General features: G+C 53.1%; 1 protein-coding gene across 1 annotated transcript; it reads left to right on the forward strand.

The window, feature by feature from the left end:
- Positions 1-333: 333 nt before the first annotated feature.
- On the forward strand, positions 334-19469 carry TEX22 (testis expressed 22). The gene is made up of 3 exons (XM_022575906.2): positions 334-1227; positions 18961-19089; positions 19175-19469. The coding sequence occupies exons 1-3, from the start codon at positions 1063-1065 to the stop codon at positions 19352-19354; spliced, it is 474 nt and encodes a 157-aa protein (XP_022431614.1). The 5' UTR covers positions 334-1062; the 3' UTR covers positions 19355-19469.
- Positions 19470-19873: the final 404 nt, after the last annotated feature.

A 19873-nucleotide genomic window follows, 5' to 3' on the forward strand; every position in this document is an offset into this window, starting at 1 on the left:
GGAACCAGGTCCGCGTGACGAGCGGAACCCGGGTCGGCCCCTAACCACCGAGACCAGGACGCAGGCACGGAAACGGGCCGGAAGCGGAAACGGCAGGGCGGAGCCTGTCGAAGCGGAAGTTCGTGGGGCTCGAGTCCGCCCCCTCGGGCCTTTCAGAACCGCTGTGGGCCCCACCCTTTGACCCACCCACCACAATGGGCCCGCCCCCGTACCCGTAGTGTGCCCCGCCCCTCCCCGCCCCCCCAGTGTACCCCCTACCCCGTCCTCGTAGTGTGCCCTCCCCACCCCCGCTCCCATAGGTTGTGTGCCTCGCCCCTTCCCCACCCCTGCACCCCTTGTGTACCCCACGTCTCCCCCACCTCCGTACCCGTAGTGTATCCCGCCCCTCCCCCGCTGGCCGCCACCTCCCATGGTTCCTTCCCTTTGACGCTCGCCGTGTGTCCCCATGACCCTTGCCCTGACACTCCTCAGCGAACTCCTCATCCCCAGACCCCATGGAGTGGAGAGGGGCCGGCTGCCGTCTGCTGCGGCGTCTTCACGCGTGGTCGTGCGGGCGGGGGGCGCAGAGCCTGGACCTTGGGGTGTGGCCCGGGGGCGTCGAGGTGAGGGGTCGGGCGTCACAGGGGTCGGGAGGAGAGCTGGGGGGGGCCCTTCTTTCTCGTCTGGTCGTTCCGCGCCTTCAGTGCGCCCCGCAGGCAGGGTCCTGAGGAGACGCACCTGGGCCGTCTGGGGGCACATGCAAGGAGCTGGAGCCGCGGTGGGAGAGGGGGCGTCCCTGGGGGAGCCTGCAGGAGGCCGGGCAGGGCGGCGGCCCAGCTGTTCCGGCCTGGCTTGACCATGTGGAGAAGAATGGCTGTAGGAGCTGGGGACCCAGGACACCCAAGGGGGTCGACCCTGCTGGGTGTCCCTGGCTGAGGCCCACCCAGCACTGTCTGGGCAGTGGCTGGAAGATGAGACCCGCAGATCCTGAAGCGGCCTCCCTCTGCCCGAGGGGCCCAGGTAGCCGTGGGCACCTACCCCCAGAGCCCCAGAGGTACAGGCGAGCCCCTCAAGGGGCTGGAGATGGACAGCGGGAAGCGTTTGTTTAAGGCCTTCCTGGGGAAGATGCCAGAGTCCCAGTCGTCCCAAGAGAACGGGCAGCCCTCGGCTCCACCAAGCCCAGCGGTGGCCTGGGGCCAGCCCGGGGCCCCGAGCAGCAGTCGGCAGGTGCTGCAGACTCAGGACTGGGTAAGCTGAAGCGGGCTGTGGCCTCTGGGCCCCCGGGCTCCTCTCTGGAAACCCCGGAGACTGGCCGGGGAGGTGTGGGTGGAGAGGGGCCTCTCGAGCTGGGGGAGGGCCGAACAGCGTCTGATAAGAAGCAGGTGCTGGGTTGGGGGCCATGCAGAGCGCCAGCATTCTCTTCCCAGAGCCCTGGGTGGGCACCAAGGTGGGCAAGGCCCCTCCTGTCCCCCACAGCTGTGGGCTCTGCCCCTCTGCCGGCCAACCCAACCCCGGGCACCACCGAGCGGAGGGATCCCAGTCAGGGGGAGCTGTGCCCTCAGAGCAGGGACGGTGTCTTGCTGACCAGGAAGGCGGGCAGTCGGCAGGAGGACCTGTCAACCAGAGTCTGGCCAAAATGTTTCTGGAGGCTTTGCTTTGAGACAGCCCCAGTCTGGAGGGGTGGGCAGTGGGTGGGCAGCTGCTCGGTCCCCGTGCAGCGGTGAGGGGACAGGACACAGCTGCTCTGGCCCCGGGGGCGCCTCACAAGCAACAGAAGCCACGCCCCCAGGAGTTCTGTATTGTTCCCTGGGCGTCAGGATCCGGGCTGTGGCAGGCCAGGCTCAGTGGAGCCCGTGGAGCTGTGCGCTTCGACCCGTCTGCGTGGGTGTTCTCGAGGTCAAAGGTTTACGTGAGAAGGTGGCGGAGAAGGAAAGCGGGCTCCAGGTGCCCTACCAGCTGTGCCCTTGCCGGAAACCAGCCGCCCCTCAGCTTCCATGAGGCCGACATCTCAGGATGGGCCAGCTAGGACATAGAACACACAAGCGTGTACCTGTCGGGGGCAAGGACTCCTCGGGAGGGGCCGGGGCATGGGGCCATCCCACCGCGCACCTGCCCATGGAGGGGTCGGGCGGCTCCTGGGCAGGGGCGACCTGCCAAGTTTGCAGTTCTGGGAGGTGGGGGCCCCTGTGGGTAAGGGGGGTGTGGGGATGAGGCTGGGAGGCAGGACGTGGCACAGAGGAGAGGGGCTTCTGGGGCGGTGGGGAAGGGGTGCAGACCCCTCTCCGCAGACTCCCAGCTTTCTGACTTGGGGGCACAGAGTCCCTGCAGTGTCCCCCACACCCTGGCCGCTCCTCCGGTGTCATCCTGCTTCTTCCCTCCACTGCTGCCAGCCCTTGGGCGATGTCAGCCACTTGCCGTGGCCTTGATGGGCGCACCAGTCTGCTGTCTCTCTGTCCTGCAGGGTGTCCATCCTCTTTGTCCCCGCCTGGTGCACCCTCGGCACGGAAGGCTCTTCCCAGGGGTCTCCCCACACCTGGGCCTTGTCAGGCATCGTCTTTCAGGGACAAGCCCGGCAGGCACAGCTTGGCCCTACCAGTCCCTTGGTCCCTGCCCTTTCCAGCCCGAGTCCCACGAGAGCCGCCCTCATCTGCAGTGGTCACTGCAGGGCCCCAGCGCCCCACATGGTGGGGACACGTGCTCACAGAAGGGCAGCGACCTCAGGCTGAGGCCTAGGTCTGAGAAGACCTACCCTGACAAGGGTCTGCAGACGTGCAGCCTCACACAGAAAGCTGGGCAAACCTGGGCCTTTCTGCTTCTGAGGAGTCCCACCGAAACGACTGCAGAGGGCTCTGAGGAAGGCAAAAACCCACAGGGCAGAATTGGGCTGGAGGGCCGACCAACAGGAGGTGGCAACCACATTCCAGTGGGTGGCCACAGAGTGGGCAGAGCTGGAGAGTCAGCTCCCAGCTGCATGGTTCAGGCCGCAGAAACAGGAAGCTGCCCCAGCTGCCAAGCCCCAGCCTGCCCACATTGATATCAACTATCAGTCCCTGCTTTATTTTTCTTTTCTTTTCTTTTTTTTAAATTTATTTATTTTTGGCTGTGTTGGGTTTTCGTTGCTGCGTGCAGGCTTTCTCTAGTTGTGGTGAGCGGGGGCTGCTCTTCGTTGCGGTGCATGGACTTCTCATTGGGGTGACTTCTCTTGTTGCGGAGCACAGACTCTAGGCACGTGGGCTCAGTAGCTGTGGCTCACGGGCTCTAGAGCACAGGCTCAGTAGTTGTGGCGCACGGGCTTAGTTGCATGTGGGATCTTCCCAGACCAGGGCTCGAACCTGTGTCCCCTGCATTGGCAGGAGGATTCTGAACCACTGCGCCACCAGGGAAGCCCCAGTCCCCGCTTTAAACACGAATTAACAGCCAAGGGCACCAGACATTCGGGGAAGATCTCTGTCATGAAGGAGAGCAAAACACCTGGAAAAAAAGGAGTCAGAAGGACCACAGTGCCAGGCAGAGCAGAGCAGAGCTGGAGATGTGTCACCATCCGCGAGGTGACCTGCGCCATCTTGGAAACATTGGCCCACGCAGCCGAGCAAGAGGGGCGGAGAACATGAGCAACTGCGGAGGAGGTGACGCCAGCATCACGGGAGACACGTGACTGCGCCCCGCCAGCACAGGAGAGTGGACTGGAGTCCGTCCACAGCAGAGGGTTTGGGAAGAGGGTGCAGACAACTGCTCGGAAATCAGTAGTCTTTATAGATGTAAACAGACTCTAGAAGATAAATGAGTGAAAAAGGCACATTTGACAACAGGAATAAACTTAACAGGAAATAGTGCAAACCTGTTTGAGAGAAACTTTAAAACACTCCAGGGCATTACCAAGAGACTTGGCGGTGGGAAGACACCATGTTCTTGGAGAGGAAGACTCACCAGCACAGAGGGTTCTCCCCAGGCGCTTCACAGCTCAGTGTCATCAACGATAAAAATTGCTAAAAGCTCATCTTCCCTTGTCAATTTGGCAAACTGGTCAAATAGAAAAATAAGCAAGAATAGGTTCAGCTCTCACATGAATTCATATCACAAAGCTTCGATTATCAAGGTGATAGTGTCCTGTCATGTGATGCATGAACCACAGTGTGGAATAGGAAATGTAGAAACTGACCCACATGCCTGCAGACACTTAGTGTGGGCTGAAGATGGCACCTCAAATCCGTGGCTGTTGGGGAGAGGAGGTGGTGTTTTTGATTGACGCTGGGACACTGTGCAGCTGCCTAGAAGAAAGTAAGTTGTAGCCATACCTCTCAGAGTACCAGGATGAGCTCCAAATGTGTCAACATTTTAAATGTAGAAGAATAAAACCATAAAAGTACGAGAAGAAACCCTGGGCAGATCCCTTTATAACCGTGGAGTAGGGGCAGCCTTTCTAACCAAGCCTCAAAGTCCAGAAACCATAAAAGCAAAGAGAGATACATTTAACCACGTGAGAGAAACAAACAAAAAAACCCCCTCCATCAAGGCAAAATATACACCATGAGCAAAGTCAAAATAACTGACACGGGCCCTTCTGCCACATGAAGACACAGCAAGAAGATGGCTATCTATGAACAAGGAAGCAGACCCTTACCAGATATCGAATATTCTGGAGCCTTGATGTTGGAATTCCCACCTCCAGAACTGTATAAGCTAGGTTGTTTGTGAATTACAACCTCACAACGGAAAATGAAGCAGCCTGGTTAACGTCCAACTCCAAATTCCAACTCCTCCATCACCACACTTCTGCGAGTTCTCTGCGGCCAGCCTACCCACCAGCCATATCTCCTTGGGGAAGATTTGTTGAAGTTAAAATGAATGGCTCTGAACTACATTTATCAACATGGATAAACCTCACATAACGCTGAATGAAGATAGCAAGTTGCCCAAGCATGTGTTCAATTGTGGTACCGTATGTAAAGTTCAAAAATATGGAAAGCATGCTGTATGTAGTTAAGGGGTGCCTATATCTAATAAGTGTACGAAAACATGCACGGGAGTAAAGTACACCAAGTTTAAGATAACGGTTCCTTCTTTAGACGAGGAGAGAGGAGTGATAACCTGGGAAGGGGGTATAGAAGGAACAATATTTGATCCTTGAAACTCCAAGCGTGTTCTGCCAGACCAGCATCATCATCGTCATTTGGTAACTCGTTAGAAATGTAGAACCTCGGCCATCACTCCAGACCCGCTGCCTCAGAATCTGCATGTTGACAAGACCCCCAGGTGGCTCACGTGCATAGTAAGATTTGGCGCGCGCTGTTTCTGGTTAACCTCAAGTGCACAGCTAATGAGTACGGCTGTGTCAGAATGCCTTAATTCCCAGGAGACGCAAGTCGAAGTATTCAGGAGCAAAGTGACATTGCTGTCTGCAACTTACATTCGAAACGTTCAGAAAATAAAAGTAGTTGAGATGAAGTAAAGGTGGCAAGATGCTAACAACTGGTAAATTGAGGTGAGGGGTGTACAAATGTTTATTGCACTATTTTCATCTTTTATGTACATTATACATTTTCACTATTTCAAATGTAGTATATGTTTAATGGAATTGCTTTGGATTTAAAAATCTACTTGGGGGAAAATTGACATCTTGACAATATCGAATTTCCTCATCTATGAACATGGTATGTCACTCCACATGTTCAGGTTTTCTTCTGTGTTCTTCAGCAATGTTGAACAGTTTTCTTCATATAGATTTTATTCATTTATTTTAAATTTACACTTACTCCTAGATATTTGACCGCTTTATTGTCACAACTGTGAATGGATTTTTCTGTTATATTTCTATCTGTTGCCAGTATATAGAAAGCTACTTATTTCAGAATATTTATTTTCTAATTTTTTATTATACTACACTCTTATTTTTCTAATAATTTACCAGCTCATTTTCTTTTTTTTTTTAAAAACCAAGTTAACCTTTTTTTAAATATTTATTTATTTTATTTAATTTTGGCTGTGTTGGGTCTCTTAGCTGTGGCGTGCGGGATCTTTCGTTGTGGTGCACAGGCTCTTTGTTGAGGCACGCAGGCTTCTCTCTAGTTGTGGCGTGCAGGCTCCAAGGCACGTGGGCTCTGTGGTTGTGGTGTGCGGGTTCCAGAGCACGTGGGCACTGTGATTTGAGGCACGCAGGCTCTCTAGTCGTGGCGTGGGCTTAGTTGCCCCACAACATGTGGGATCTTAGTTCCCTGACCAGGGATTGAACCCGTGTCTCTTGCATTGTAAGGTGGATTCTTTACCACTGGACCATCAGGGAAGTCCTCTCCCAGTTCATTTTCTTGAAATTTTTAGGAAGACAATGATAACATCTGAAAATAGTGAAAAGTTTGTCTCTTCTAATATTTTTAGAATTGTTTTTAGTTGGCCTACTAAATTGATTTCCTGCATGATTTAAATAGCAGTGATGGTGAGTATCATTGTCTTCCTGACTTTAATGGAATGGCTGCTAGTGTTTCACCGTTAATCTAATTTAATGTTGCTTTTAGTTTCTCTTATATTCTTTTTGTTGTAATACGCTAATAACTTTTATTGAATTAGAAATGCTTGTTAAATTATATTAAGTCCCCTTTTGACATCTTCGGAAATGACTTCATTGTTTTTTCTCTTATAATTTATGAATATAATAAACTTTTTGTAATAAACTATATTTGCATTTCGGAAATAAAAAATAATAATAATTGACAAGGTTGCCAAGACCGTTCAACGGCAGAAGGCGGTTCTTTTGTTTTTTGGGGGTTTTTTTTGCCCACGCCACGTGGCTTGTGGGACCTTAGTTCCCTGACCAGGGACCGAAGCCAGGCCCTTGGCAGCGAGAGCACAGGGTCCTACCCACTAGACCGCCAGGGAATTCCCTGTCTTTTCAACAAACGGTGCTGGGAATACTGGATATCTACAAGCAAAAGAATGAAGTTTGACTCTTACCTAATGCCACGTAAAAAAATTAACTCAGAATGGATCAAAGACATAGACGTAAGAACTAAACCTATAAAACCCCTAGAAGAAAACAGGGGGAAACATCCTGACGCTGGATTTGGCAATGATGTCTTGGATATGACACCAATGGCACAGGCGACAAAAGTAAAAATAGATGAATTGGGCTTCATCAAAATTAAAAACTTTTGATCATCAAAGGACACTGCCAACAGAGGGAAAAGTCAGCATGTGGAATGGGAGAAAGCATAATCGACTCCTGAACAACTTGAGGGTTGGGGCACCGACCCCCTGCCCAGCAGTCAAAAATCTGAGTAAAACTTTATAGTTGGCCCTCTGTATTTGAAGTTCCACATCGTAACCCTAACCACTGCCAGTCCGCGGCCTGCTAGGAACTGGGCCGCACAGCAGGAAGTGAGCAGTGGGTGAGTGAGCGAAGCTTCATCTGCCACGCCCCATCACTGGCATTGCTACCTGAACCATCCCCCTCCCCACCCCGAGGGCAAAATTGTCTTCCACGAAACCGGTCCCTGGTGCCAAAAAGGTTGGGGACCGCTGCTCTAGTACACATTTATTGAGAAAAACCCATGTATGAGCAGACCCATGCGGTTCAAAGCCATGTTGTTCAAGAGTCAACTGTATTTGCAAATCCATATCTGCTAAGGGATTAATATCCTTAATATATAGAGAACTCCTAAAACTCAACAACAGCAACAAAACCGATAACTCGATTCAAAAATGGCCAAAGGACTTGAATAGACACTTCTCCAAAGATCCACAAATGGTCAGCAAGTACATGAAAAGATGCTCAACTACATTAGTTCTAGGGCAACGCAAGTCAAAACCGCAGTGAGATAGCACTTCACACCTATTAGGATGTGGCTATAATGATAATTTAAAAAAAAAGAACACGTGCTGGTGAGGGTGTGGAGAAGTCAGACCTCTGGCGCGCCGCTGGGTGGGATGTAAATGGCACAGTCACCACCGGAAACAGTATGGAGGTTCCTCAAAAAATTAAGCGTAGATCCATCGTATGATCCAGCAATTCCAGTTCTGAGTAAATATCTCAAAGAACCCAAGGCAGAGGCGCAAACAGGTACTCATAGATCCATGCTCGCAGTAGCACCATTCACAATAGCCAAAAGGTAGAAGCGAACCAAGTGTTCATTGATGGCTGAGTGTGGTAAAAACATACAATGGGAGTATAACTCCGCCCTAAAAGGGAAAGGACACAACATGGATGGACCTTGAGGACATGATGCTGAGTGAAATAAGCCAGACACAGAAGGACAGACACTATATGGTCCACTCATTAGGTCCCTAGAGGGGTCAGATTTAGAGACAAAGTAGAAGTGTGGGTGCCAGGGGCTGGAGGAGGGGTGGGGAGTGAGTTTAATGCGGACAGAGTCTCAGTTTGGGGAAATGGAAAGTTCTGGAGATGGTGTTGGTGATGGTCGTACAACAATGTGAATGTGTTTATGCTAGTGAGCTGTACGCTTAAAAATGGTCAAAATGGTAAATTTTATGTTATGTGCATTTTATCCCAGTAAAAAAACTATGCAAAAAGGGAAGAAAAAAAAGAAGGAACAAGAGATCCCTTGATGGAACAGGGCGAGGCAAAACAAATTCCAGGTCCCGGAAGTGGAGCTTCCTGTAATGAGTAGGGTCTGGCCTGGCCCCGGAGGAAGGGCTGGTGAGCACGGCTGGTCCTGGGTTAACCGAGGACACAGCCCCGAGAGGCTTAGATGAATCGCAGGTGAGCGCGGAAGTAGGGCTAGAGGCCCGGAGGGGCACTTCAGAACAAGTTCCAGAAGGACAGGGGAGAGGCTGAGCAAGGCCACGCTGGGCCTGGTGCTCCAGCCGCTGGCCCTGCAGGGCTCGGGCCAGTCTGGGCTGGACACCCTAGGCAGCCGGGAACAGTAGGTTGCACTGGAAACAGCGTGCACGCCAGTCACCTTCCTGAGGAAGCCCCAGGCCCATCCATGTTCCAACACCCACACCGGACAGAGCGCCAGTGTGAGGCCCAGAGGGGCACCTTACACACACATGCACACACACACACCACACACACACACCACAGACATCATGCACCACACACACACCACACGCATGCCTGCAAGAGAGGCAGATGGTCCCCAGAATGCACAGTCCCTTCGCAGAACGGGAGTCCCCACTGGCTAGAAAGAAAACTAAAAGGTATTTGATGTCAGGGACATAAATGAGGTTCAACTGACAAAAACATGAGAGGCCAGAGTTCTGGCCAAGATGCGGGGCGCAGAGCCAGCACCCCTGCTGGTGGGAGCTCTGGGGCGGCCCCAGGCAGCGCCTGGAGAAGGTGAGACGCCAGCTGCCCCGCAGGAGCCCACGTGTCCAGCCTGCTGTCCCCACAGTGGGGGTGGTGAGGTAATCGGGGCTGTTGGTTCAGGTGAGGGCAGCACAGCAGTGACAGCTGATGGACTAGCCCCTGCAAGTCCACGGGGAAATGTCTCAAAAGCAGGTTAAGGGAGAAGCACGCGGAAGAGCCCTCCGCACCCCGTGGCCCCGGTTACCTGCGTCAGAGACCAGCCTGGTGCCTCGCGTGGTTTGTGGCCACATCTGCTGGTGGCAGGACCGGAAAGCGGGGAGCAAACCCGGGCTCCCAGCTCACCTCCCTCACTGGGGGCGGAGAGAGGAGCCTTGCACGAGACCATATCAATATGTTTTATTTCTTGGGGGAAAAGATCGGAAGCAAGTACGGCATTGTTCATTTTGGGTAGTGGATTCCTGGGTTTTTTCATGTATTTTCCTTTGCATTTTTCTCACGTGGTTACCATTAGTTTTAAGCTAAACTGTGCCTAAGGCCGGGCTAAGGTGGGACAGCCCTTCCACGGAGGGGGCCTTGTGTGCAGGCCCGGGGGCTGGCTGCAGGGACTCCTCCGTGGTGGGCACAGCCCTCCCCTCGCCTGGGGTGACCCAGGAGTGCCCCAAACACAGCTGAGGCCAGTGGGACCCGAGCCCCCAGGGCCAGCGCCCACAGGCGGCGGGAGGCCTTCGCTGTGGGGTCTCGCCACGTGAGGAGCAAAGCAAGGACCCCGAACTGTGATGATCGGAATCCGTGTTACAAATTGATTTTCAAAAACCTGAAGAGACTGATAACAAAGGAAATTCTAAAGTGGGCCTGGATCTGCCCTAAGGAAGGATTTGTGGGTGGGCATCCCCAAGCAACTAAGAAACAAGTCCTCCCCGTCGACGAGGTTCACGCTGCCCAGGGCATCCCCCTGACACCAGTGCTGTGTGGGGAGGAGGGGTGCGCCATCTAACTGAAGCACAGGTCGAAAAGTCCTGAACGAGCAGGAGGTTAATCGAACCAAGCAGCAAACTGCACGACCACGAAGGGTCACCCCGTCCAGGACAGCAGGGCCTCTGCTCCTCACAGCTCTGTCCCCAGCGCCAGGAGGGTGCACGGCACGTCGCAGGTGCTCGATGAACATACATTGAGGGGACGTCCCTGGTGGCGCAGTGGTTAAGAATCCGCCTGCCGACGCAGGGGACACGGGCTCGAGCCCTGGTCCGGGAAGATCCCACATGCCGCAGAGCAACTAAGCCCATGAGCCACAACTACTGAGTCCTTGTGCCACAACTACTGAAGCCTGCACGCCTAGAGCCCGTGCTCCGCACCAAGAGAAGCCACCGCAATGAGAAGCCTGCGCACCACAACGAAGACCCAAGGCAGCCAAAAATAAATAAATAAATAATGAAATTAAAAAAATAAAAACCAAAACCTGTTGATTCTTAACAAGGTGGGAAGAAATGGACACTTCTGTAACATGGCGAAGGGGAGCATCAAGAGCGCACAGTGGATGTGTTTCCTGAAGCGTCAAGCAGCGGGCAGGGCATCGCCATGACGATGAGACAGCGCGTGGAGCCTGCTCAGAGTCAGGAGAATGAAATGAGCCATGCATACCTGGAGCAGTCACCGTGTGTAGCCAGCATACTGTCTACCTAGAAAATCCACGCAGGACAATTAAAAGACCACTAATGAAAGAGGAAGGTTGGATATATGATCACCATTCAAAACTTAATAGTTTCCAATGCACTAAAAATAACCAACCAGGAAATGTAGTAGCAAAAAGGATCCATTCACTTTAGCAACAGGAACTACGATGTCCTAGAAATAACTGTGTCTCGTTTGATGCCTATGTGAAGAACGCTATAAAATGTGACAAATGGCAGAGAATTCCTAAGGGGAAAGTTGTATCATATTATTGGGTGGGAAGATTTAGTGTTTTAAACCTGCCAGATTTTCCCAAAATAAATAATTCACGGCAATCCTAATTAGAAAAAAAAAATGTTTTTCATGAATCTTGAAAATGTTATCTTAAAGGTACACAGCGTTTCTGGTAGTGTATTCGTTATCTGTTAGTGCGTAACAAAAGTCTCCAGATTTCAGCAGCTCAGAACAATAATAAATATTTTTGTCCCAGTTTCTATAGGTCAGGAGTTTGGGAGCCGCTTAGCTGTGTGGCTCTGGCTCGGGGTCTCTCGTGAGGTTATTCCAAGACGCCAGTCAGAGCTGCAGTCATCCGGAAGCCTGAAGAAGGCTGGAGATCGTGGTCCCCTCGAGTGGCTGGCGAGTCAGTGTTCTAGATCCCCGGCACTGGTTAAGGAGCCGGTGGAGATGGTTGTCAACCTCAGGCTCAGGTGGGCTTGCTGGGTTTTGATTACACGACAAGACTAGGAAGAGAACTGCCTCTGAACAAGTGGAGGGGAAGTGGGCTAGAAACAGCACCTGATCGAGCCAGAAGAGGAAGACAGAGAAAGACCCTAAAATAGGCAAGACCAACAAAGCAGGAGACGCGGCAGAAGGGGAATTAGCACTGTCGGTTAACTCGGGTTAAAGGCAGCTGTTGTCAGAGTGGGTTGCAAACCACACAGCCCCTCGACACGCACATGGAAGGGTGCGGAGAGAAGGGTGGAATATTCCCACAAGTGGGAGGAGGCATACTGTCAACAGCCTGGCATTAGTTCAGCGGTGCTCAGCTGCCACCAGCGTCCCGTGGGCTCTGGGGTCAGGGCGGGTGGACGCCCCTCCACACACAGCAAGGCGGCCTGGTGGGCGCTCTCCAGGGAATGGAGCAGCAGGCGGGGTACCCCTGCAGTGAGGGCAAAAGAAGACAGTGTATTACTGCAGAGTGACAACATAATTTGAAAAACTAGAGATTTTTTAATTTTTTACTTGCCAAAGAAGCCATGCAAGAGTTTTTTGTTTGTTTGTTTGTTTGTTTAAATATTTATTTATTTAGGCTGTGCCGGGTCTTAGTTGTGGCACTCGGGATCTTTGTTGCAGCACGCGGGATCATTAGTTGCGGCATGTGGGATCTAGTTCCCTGACCAGGGATTGAACCCAGGCCCCCTGCGCTGGGAGCGTGGAGTCTTACCCAGTGGACCGCCAGGGAAGTCCCCAGGCAAGAGTTTTAAAAAAGAAGAGCAGGGCCTCCCTTGCCTGCTCTGAGCAGTGCATGTTGTGTGGCACTGGGGCAGAAGTTGGCAAGGAGACTTATGACCTGCACAAACAGTCCAGAAATGGACCCTGGTTTAAATCTGGGAATTTAATTTCCGAGATTCTGCAGAGCAGTGAGAAACAGACTTTTCAATGAATGGTATTGGGGTGATTGGCTATCCATTTAGAAGATCGTAAAGTAGATCCCCACCACTCATCACACACACACACACACACACACACACACACACACACACACACACACACACACGCTAAACATTAAAACCAAACCACAGAAGCACAGGGAGAATGTAGCAGTGTTTAGAATCCGAGTGGGAAATGCCCATTTTAGGCCAAATCCATAAAGGAAAATCCTGACAAATCTGACTGCTGTTTTTAAAGGCTAGTACAATCAAAGACACAAAAGTGTTACAGGACACTCTGGAAGAAAATACTTCGAATATATTAGAACATACAAATGTTTACCAACCGGAATCTGAAGAGATGCTTAATAGCAAAGAGAAAACAGTTTTTAAAACTGAGCAGAAAAGTGTGTTAAGTCTATGGACTTATAGTTCATAAAGGAGAAACGAAATGGGTGCTAAATGTGAAAAGATTGGCAAAAATGACAATTTTGGGGGCTGTTTGGCAGGGCTAACGGCGGACTCGGAGGGCTCACGCCAGGGAGTGCTCCCCGGGGCTTCCACTGCCAGTGTCCTCGTCCTCACGGTGAGACACAGCGCACCCCGCCTCCGCAGGAGACCCTCCAACACTAGCAGATGGAGAAAATGAGGTCCAAAGAATGGAGTGATTTGCAAAGGAATTGAGTCAATGCTGTATGTGGAAGTCAACAAAAACTGATCAGCGTAGTGCGATATTTGAAGACTCAGTGATATTTGGAAATTTCTGGCAAGGTTTCCGAAGCACTTCTTTTTCCATCCAAGATAAAGCCTCTTAGCCAGGCCAAAACATTAAACTTTGCTTTATGCAAAATCATTTGCTGGAGCGAAAGCAACACAGGGAAATTGATTGCATTTTGTGTAAAATAATTACCTTAATGTAGCATCTCCTGTATGCAGTGTTCACTTGGAAACAGAAATGGCTATCAGAATGGCTCTGCCTCAGTTTGTTAGCGTCAGCTTGACCCAACTTAGTATTTGCCACATGCGGAAACCAGTGTCCAACAAAGACTCTGGCATCTGTCTGGGGCACTGGGCTTGCATCTCAGCCCACCTCTACTTTGCTTCACTGAACAGATTTAGGTGGCTCGGTCATGACTGTGTTCTGCTTTAGATCAATGACATTTCTGGACCCAGAGGAAGCATGAATTGATTAAAGTTTCTAAGTAGCTAGTATGGGCTAGGAGTTCTGCTAGGTGACTGGGTTAAAATGTACGTCTGTTCCCAGGAGGTCCTCAGCCTGGTTAGGGAGGCAGGCACAGTTACAATTAAGGCAGTGAGTGCCACAGCACACACAAAGGGGATGGGATGGGGGCTATCTGGTAGAGCCTGGCAGCAGAGTGGAGAGCAAAGAAGTGCTTCCAGAGTCTTAAAGGATGAGTAGAAGTTAGCCTGATGAGGGCCCAAGAGGGGGATGACATGGCAAGTGGGCAAAGAACTCCAGGGAGAGGCCAGTGAATGGTTTTGAACAAGGAAGTGATTGGTGCTCCAGGAAGATTGTTTCTGTTTTCAATATCTGTAACTCTGTTTCTGTTTTGTAAATAAGTTCATTTATATGGTTAGCAAAGGGGAAACGTGTTGGCGGGAGGGATAAGTCAGGAGCTTGGGGTGAACATACACACACGACTATATACAAGGTAGATAACAATCAAGGACCTGCCGTAGAGCACAGGGAACTCTACTCAATCTCCTGTGATAACCTAGATGAAAAAGAATGAATATATGTGTAACTGACTCACTTTGCTGTGCACCTGAAACTAACACAACATTGTAAATCAAGTATGCTCTAATAAAACTAAAATTAAAAAAGGAAAAAACATGATAAAGACAGATCTGTGTGGAGTTGGGGAGGACACAAGGGAAGCAGTAGCTCTGTTTTACTGGTTTTGCAAAGAACCAGTTTGTGATCATTGCCCACTGTTTTTCCACTTTAATTTATTCACCAGCCTTTCCTGATTCTGTCTTTAAACTTTCCGTGAACTGCTTTTGTTGTTGTTTTCCTAGCTTCTTGAATTGTTTGCTTTGTGCCTCGTTCCAGGGCTGTTTTCTAATTTTCCAGCGTTTAAAGCTATCGCGTGTCTTCAGAGGGCAGCTTTGGCCACCCTCTTGGCTGGTGGGAGTCCTCCCTGGCCCCTCCCGGGGACTGGGTTTCCCTTCCACTCCCCCATCTGCGCCCACAGGAGCACCTTGTTCTGGTTTCCAGTTGGGCCCACGGGGGAGTCTGTTCTGCCCGTGGCCTGGAGCCCAGCCAATGTGCACGATGGTTCCTCTTGCTGGTGAGAATGTGGGTCCCCTGTGCGTGCTCTCTGTTAGGTCACTCTACTTAATTGCTTCAATCTGTTTGTAAAATTTTGTGCCAGTTTTATTACCACTTGCGGGCACATAATTGAGAACAGCAGCCCTGCCTGGCCCTGCGGGTCATGGCCCAGCTGCCCGCATCTGCCGGCTCCCCCCACAGGGACTGCGGGCCGCACCTGCCCCGAAGACACCTCCCCCTCCCCGGACCCTGAGTAGGCTCATCCTTTTACCTCAATCTGCTGCGAATGTCTGCTCCCCAGTGACCCCCTGGAAGCCTGCCGACAGCTGAATGTGGGGAAGTTTCCCTCAAAGTGACGAGGTTACCCTTCTCCCACCGCTTCTCTTTCTCCCTGGAGGTAATAATCACGCCCTCCTGCCCCTTCTTCTTCATTTTCTGTGCACTGATTATCGATTCTTTCCCAAACTTTCCAGAGGAACTGTGACACTCGGCTCACAAACGACCCGACCCCTCAGGTCTGGGGGTTCCACCGCCCCTGCCTCTGTGCCACCCTGTACCTGCCTCATCCAGGGACCCTCCCTGCCGCTCCTGGTTGGGACCCCAGTTCCTGGGCCCTGGGCGTCCCTCCTGCCGGCTCCCCCCTTGTCTGCTGAAGCCCCTCATCTCGCAGCTCCTCAGAAGGCCCTGAAGATACTCAATTTCCTGAGACTTTAGAGTTCTGAACATATCTTTATTCTGCCTGCACACTTGAGCGATACTTTGGTTGGGTGAAAATTCTCGGTGGCAAATAATTTTCTTTCAGGATTTTAGGCCGTTGTTGCATTGCTTCCACCTTGCAGTGGGGCTGCTTGGTGCCCTGGACCCTGCGGACTTCTCCTCCTTTGCACGTGCCCTGCTTTTTAGTCTCTGGAAGTCAGGCTGTTTCTCCTCCTGCCCTGGTTCTGAAATATCACCACACTGTCCTCTGGTGCCAGTCTGTTCCCTTTCTCGGTCCTGTGTGAGCCCCTTCAACCTGGAGCCTTGTTCCCTTCGTGGCGTGTGTGTGCGTGTGTGTGTTCATCTTCTCTGCTCTGTCTCTTTCTGGAAACTCTGTTAGTTGGATGTTGGGCCCGTGCGATTGACTCTCTTTCTGGAAACTCTGTTAGTTGGATGTGGCCCGTGTGATTGACTCTCTTTCTGGAAACTCTGTTAGTTGGATGTGGCCCGTGTGATTGACTCTCTTTCTGGAAACTCTGTTAGTTGGATGTGGGCCCGTGCGATTGACTCTCTTTCTGGAAACTCTGTGTTAGTTGGATGCGGGCCCGTGCGATTGACTCTCTTTCTGGAAACTCTGTTAGTTGGATGTGGGCCCGTGCGATTGACTCTCCTTCTGGAAACTCTGTTAGTTGGATGTGGGCCCGTGTGATTGACTCTCTTTCTGGAAACTCTGTTAGTTGGATGTTGGGCCTGTGTGATTGACTCTCTTTCTGGAAACTCTGTTAGTTGGATGTGGGCCCGTGTGATTGACTCCCATTTTCTCATACTTTGTTACCTTGCCTTTTTGGGCTTTGCTGCCCGTCCTTCTATTATTAGCATTTGCTGTAATGATGCCCTGTGACAAACAACTCCAAAATTTCCATGATTCACAACAGCAAACTTTTGTTTTTCTGTTCGCAGGTTGTGTGTCTTCCATGCCGCTTACCCTCAGAGGTCTTCCCAGGGAAGCCTGTGCTCGGGTGGACACAGAATCTCAGGAGGCCCACTCAGACTACACTGGGAATGCATGTGCTCTGTCAGCATCCTGTGGACCTGCCCAGCATCAGTGAGGCAGGAAAATATACTCTAGTGGGAACCGGCGTGACGTCACATGTTAAAGGGGAGGCGCAGGATTCGATTACAGGAAGGGAGTGACGAACTAGGGTCAACAGCCTACCCCAGCACCTGCTATAGAAGTTTAAATTCTGACGTCACATTTTTAACTCGAAAGAGCTCATCCCCGTTCTCTGAACAGCCCTTCTTCACGTCATCCTCTTCTTGTTTCATAGGTACATTGGATCCAGGAGAACAACAGTTACAGGGGGAGGTGGCCTGCTTCCTTCTGCTCCCTGTAACAGCCCCCTGTCCTCTGAGTTCCTTCTGCCCAGGTTGGTGGTTTGGCCTCTGTGTTTCACACTGGAGACGTTCTCAGGTTGGGGGCGGGGCCGCTCTTGGTCTACACTGAAGAGTGGGGCACGCAGGGCTGGCTGAAGGCTCCGTGTGCCAGGGGCCGCCTCACCAGCGGTCACGCTCTTTGTGGGGTGATCAGGCAGATTTGGGCTGCTCCGCATTGGGCACCCCCCTCTCTCGGTGTCTGTAGGCCTCTTCTCTGGGGCTGGCCTTTCTCCCCAGAAAGGACCCCTCCCCTCTCCTGCGCAGAAGGGGAGCTTAGCCAGGCTGCCACCGTTCTTCATGCAGAGTGGGAAGAGGGGCTGGGGGCTTCACTTTCTTTGTCTTAAACAACAGAAATGTATTGTCTCGCAGTCTGGAGGCAAGAAGCTCAAAATCAAAGTGTCAGCAGGGCTGGTTCCCTCTGCGGGCTGCGAGGGAAGGGTCTCTTCCAGGCCTCTCTCCTTGACTTGTAGACAGCCGTCTTCTCACACCATCTTCCTTCTGTTCATGTTTCTGGGTCCAAGTACCCACTTTTTTGGGGGGGGGCATCCTAACCATTTTGAAGTGTACGGTTCAGTAGTGTTAAGTATATTTGCATCGTTGTGAACCCATCTCCAGAACTTTTCCATCTTGCAAACCCGAAGCAGCACCTCGCCCTCGCCCAGCCCTGGCAGCCATCATTCCATGTTCTGACTCTACGGATCTGATGGCCCTAGGTAACTCGTATGAGTGGGCTAAAACAGCGGTCCCCAACCTTTTTGGTGCAGGTACCGGTTTCATGGAAGACAATTTCTCCACCGACGGGGGGGCCGTGGGGGGCATGGTTCAGGCAGTAATGAGAGCGATGGGGAGGGGCGGATGAAGCTCCGCTCGCTCGCCTCCTGCTGTGCAGCCTGTGGCGGGGGTGGGGGGAGCCGGGGATCCCTGGACTAAACAATATTTGTGTTTTCTGTGACTGGCTCGTTTCACTACACATACTGCAGCCTGTGCCAGAATGTCCTTCCTTTTTAAGGCTGGATAATATTCCATTGTGTGGACGGACCGCATTAGGCTTATCCATTCACCCGTTGATGGACGGTTGGGTCGCAGCCACTTTTCGGCTACGGTGCATAATGCTGCCGTGAGCATGAGTACAGAAATAGCTCTCTGAGACTTGCTCTCAGTTCCTTTGGATGTATACCCAGAAGTGGGATCGTTGGATCATATGGTAGTTCTATTTTTAATTTTTTGAGGAATGGAGACTGAGTTTGTCTTAATCCTCTCTTTATTTTTAGCATGGCACCCTTCCCTGCCCCCCATGGCACTCCAGAGGGTGACCTCCTGGCTTCCCCCAGGGAGGCAATGGGATGGCTCCCTGGCTGGGCAGAGCAGGAGAGGCTCTGAGGGTCTTTCACGGACAGCCCGCCTGGGAAGTTCTCCCTGGGGGGAGGGTTCCTGCAGGGGTGCAGCGCACTTCTGGTCTTTCCCAGTTAGTAACCGCTTTCCAGCCTCTGCCGACAGCCCTCTAACACCCGTGCCTCACTGCCTGTTCCTGTGTCCCTATGGACACCTGAGCGATATTTTCCACCCTACGCCTCTTTATGGTCATTTTAGAGGGGCCTGGGGAGGAGGTTGACCTTTGGGTCCGCCTTTCTTGAGGCGGCCGCAGTCTGGCGGCCTGTTCTGGGGCCTCCCCAGAGTGTGGGCCAGTTCTGCCCGGCCAGGACCGGGCAGCAGCCGGAGGGCCACGACCTCCGCGGTAATGGCCCCCAGCAGCCAGGGGGCCGACCCGTGCATGGGAAGGCAGGGCAGGTGCCGGCCGGGGTGCCCAGGGGCCGAGCCGCCGGGCACGGCCACGGAAGGCCCCAGGACCAGAGGCTGAGGACCTGCCTGCCCGCCGGCACTGGGGAGGCTGAGCACACAGCACTTTGGAAGCGTCCCCCTCCGCGAGGCGGGTGCGGGACCCCCAGGCGCGGCCGGCGCGGACCCCTGCCCTGTCCCCGCAGGTGTGCGAGCCGCAGGGGAGCAGGCCCCCGAGCCGCCGCTGGAACGTCAGCACAGACGAGCGCTGGAGGCTGGCCGTGCTGGGTGGCGGCGAGAGGCCGGGCCTCGCCGGGGCGACCCTCTCCTACAGGGTGCGCGGAGCGGGGTGCGCCGAGGGTTCGGTCCTGCTCCGCCCCGCCCTGCTCGCCCCGCCCCCTGACCCCGCCGTCCACGCAGGACCTCGCGCAGATCGTGGCCCAGCTGGTGTCCCAGGACGAGGACAAGGACGTGCTCTTCCCCCATCCACCGAGGTCCGCCGAGTCCAGCAGCGCCTTCCAAGCCTTCCTGGTCCGGAGCGCGCCTTTCTGGCACAACGTGACTCTGGAGGCCCAGGCCTCGAGGTCGCCGCCCTCCTAATAGACGACTCAGCCCTGCGTGTCCGTCTTCGGTGCCTTTCCTGTGGGTTCTGGGGAGGCGGCCTGCCAGGTCTGGGGCGCACGGCCCCTGCGCCCTCCCCAGTGCCCACCAGACAGTCATGACCAGCCCAGGGATGAGAAAACAGGCCTGGGAGGACGTCTGGCTGCCCTCTCCTCAGAACACTCACCCCTGAGGCCTTGGAGACCACCTCCAGTTGGGGTGACTTGCCCCAGCCCAATCTCCAAGAGGCCACCTGGCGGGGCCTGAGGGACAGAGCAGAGTGGCCCTCCAAGATGGCCCTCAGGGCTGCCAGGAAAGGCTGCCCACGCCCCCCAGGGGCCGTCATCCGGGGGACAGGCCACTGTGGGCGCCCTGGGAGGGGTGTGAGGCCTTGACAGTCCCCCCTTCGGGGCCTGGTTCATGGACAGCCCCTTAGCTGGCCTGGGTGGAAGGGGTCTGGGCTGGGGAGCCTAGCCCCTTGGGGAGCTGGGTGCCTGCCTGCAGGGGGCAGTGAGGTGG

Source organism: Delphinapterus leucas, chromosome 2, assembly GCF_059928025.1.
Source record: "Delphinapterus leucas isolate spDelLeu-1000000601 "Yukka" chromosome 2, BTC_Dleu_Yukka2, whole genome shotgun sequence".
NCBI lineage: Eukaryota > Metazoa > Chordata > Mammalia > Artiodactyla > Monodontidae > Delphinapterus > Delphinapterus leucas.

Bases quoted from the DNA above. Each gene is read 5' to 3' on its own strand.
- TEX22 (XM_022575906.2), top strand. From the start codon at position 1,063: ATGGACAGCGGGAAGCGTTTGTTTAAGGCCTTCCTGGGGAAGATGCCA. The intron at 1,228-18,960 runs GTAAGCTGAAGC...CTGTCCCCGCAG, and splicing joins TGCTGCAGACTCAGGACTGG to GTGTGCGAGCCGCAGGGGAG. The intron at 19,090-19,174 runs GTGCGCGGAGCG...CCGTCCACGCAG, and splicing joins GGGCGACCCTCTCCTACAGG to GACCTCGCGCAGATCGTGGC.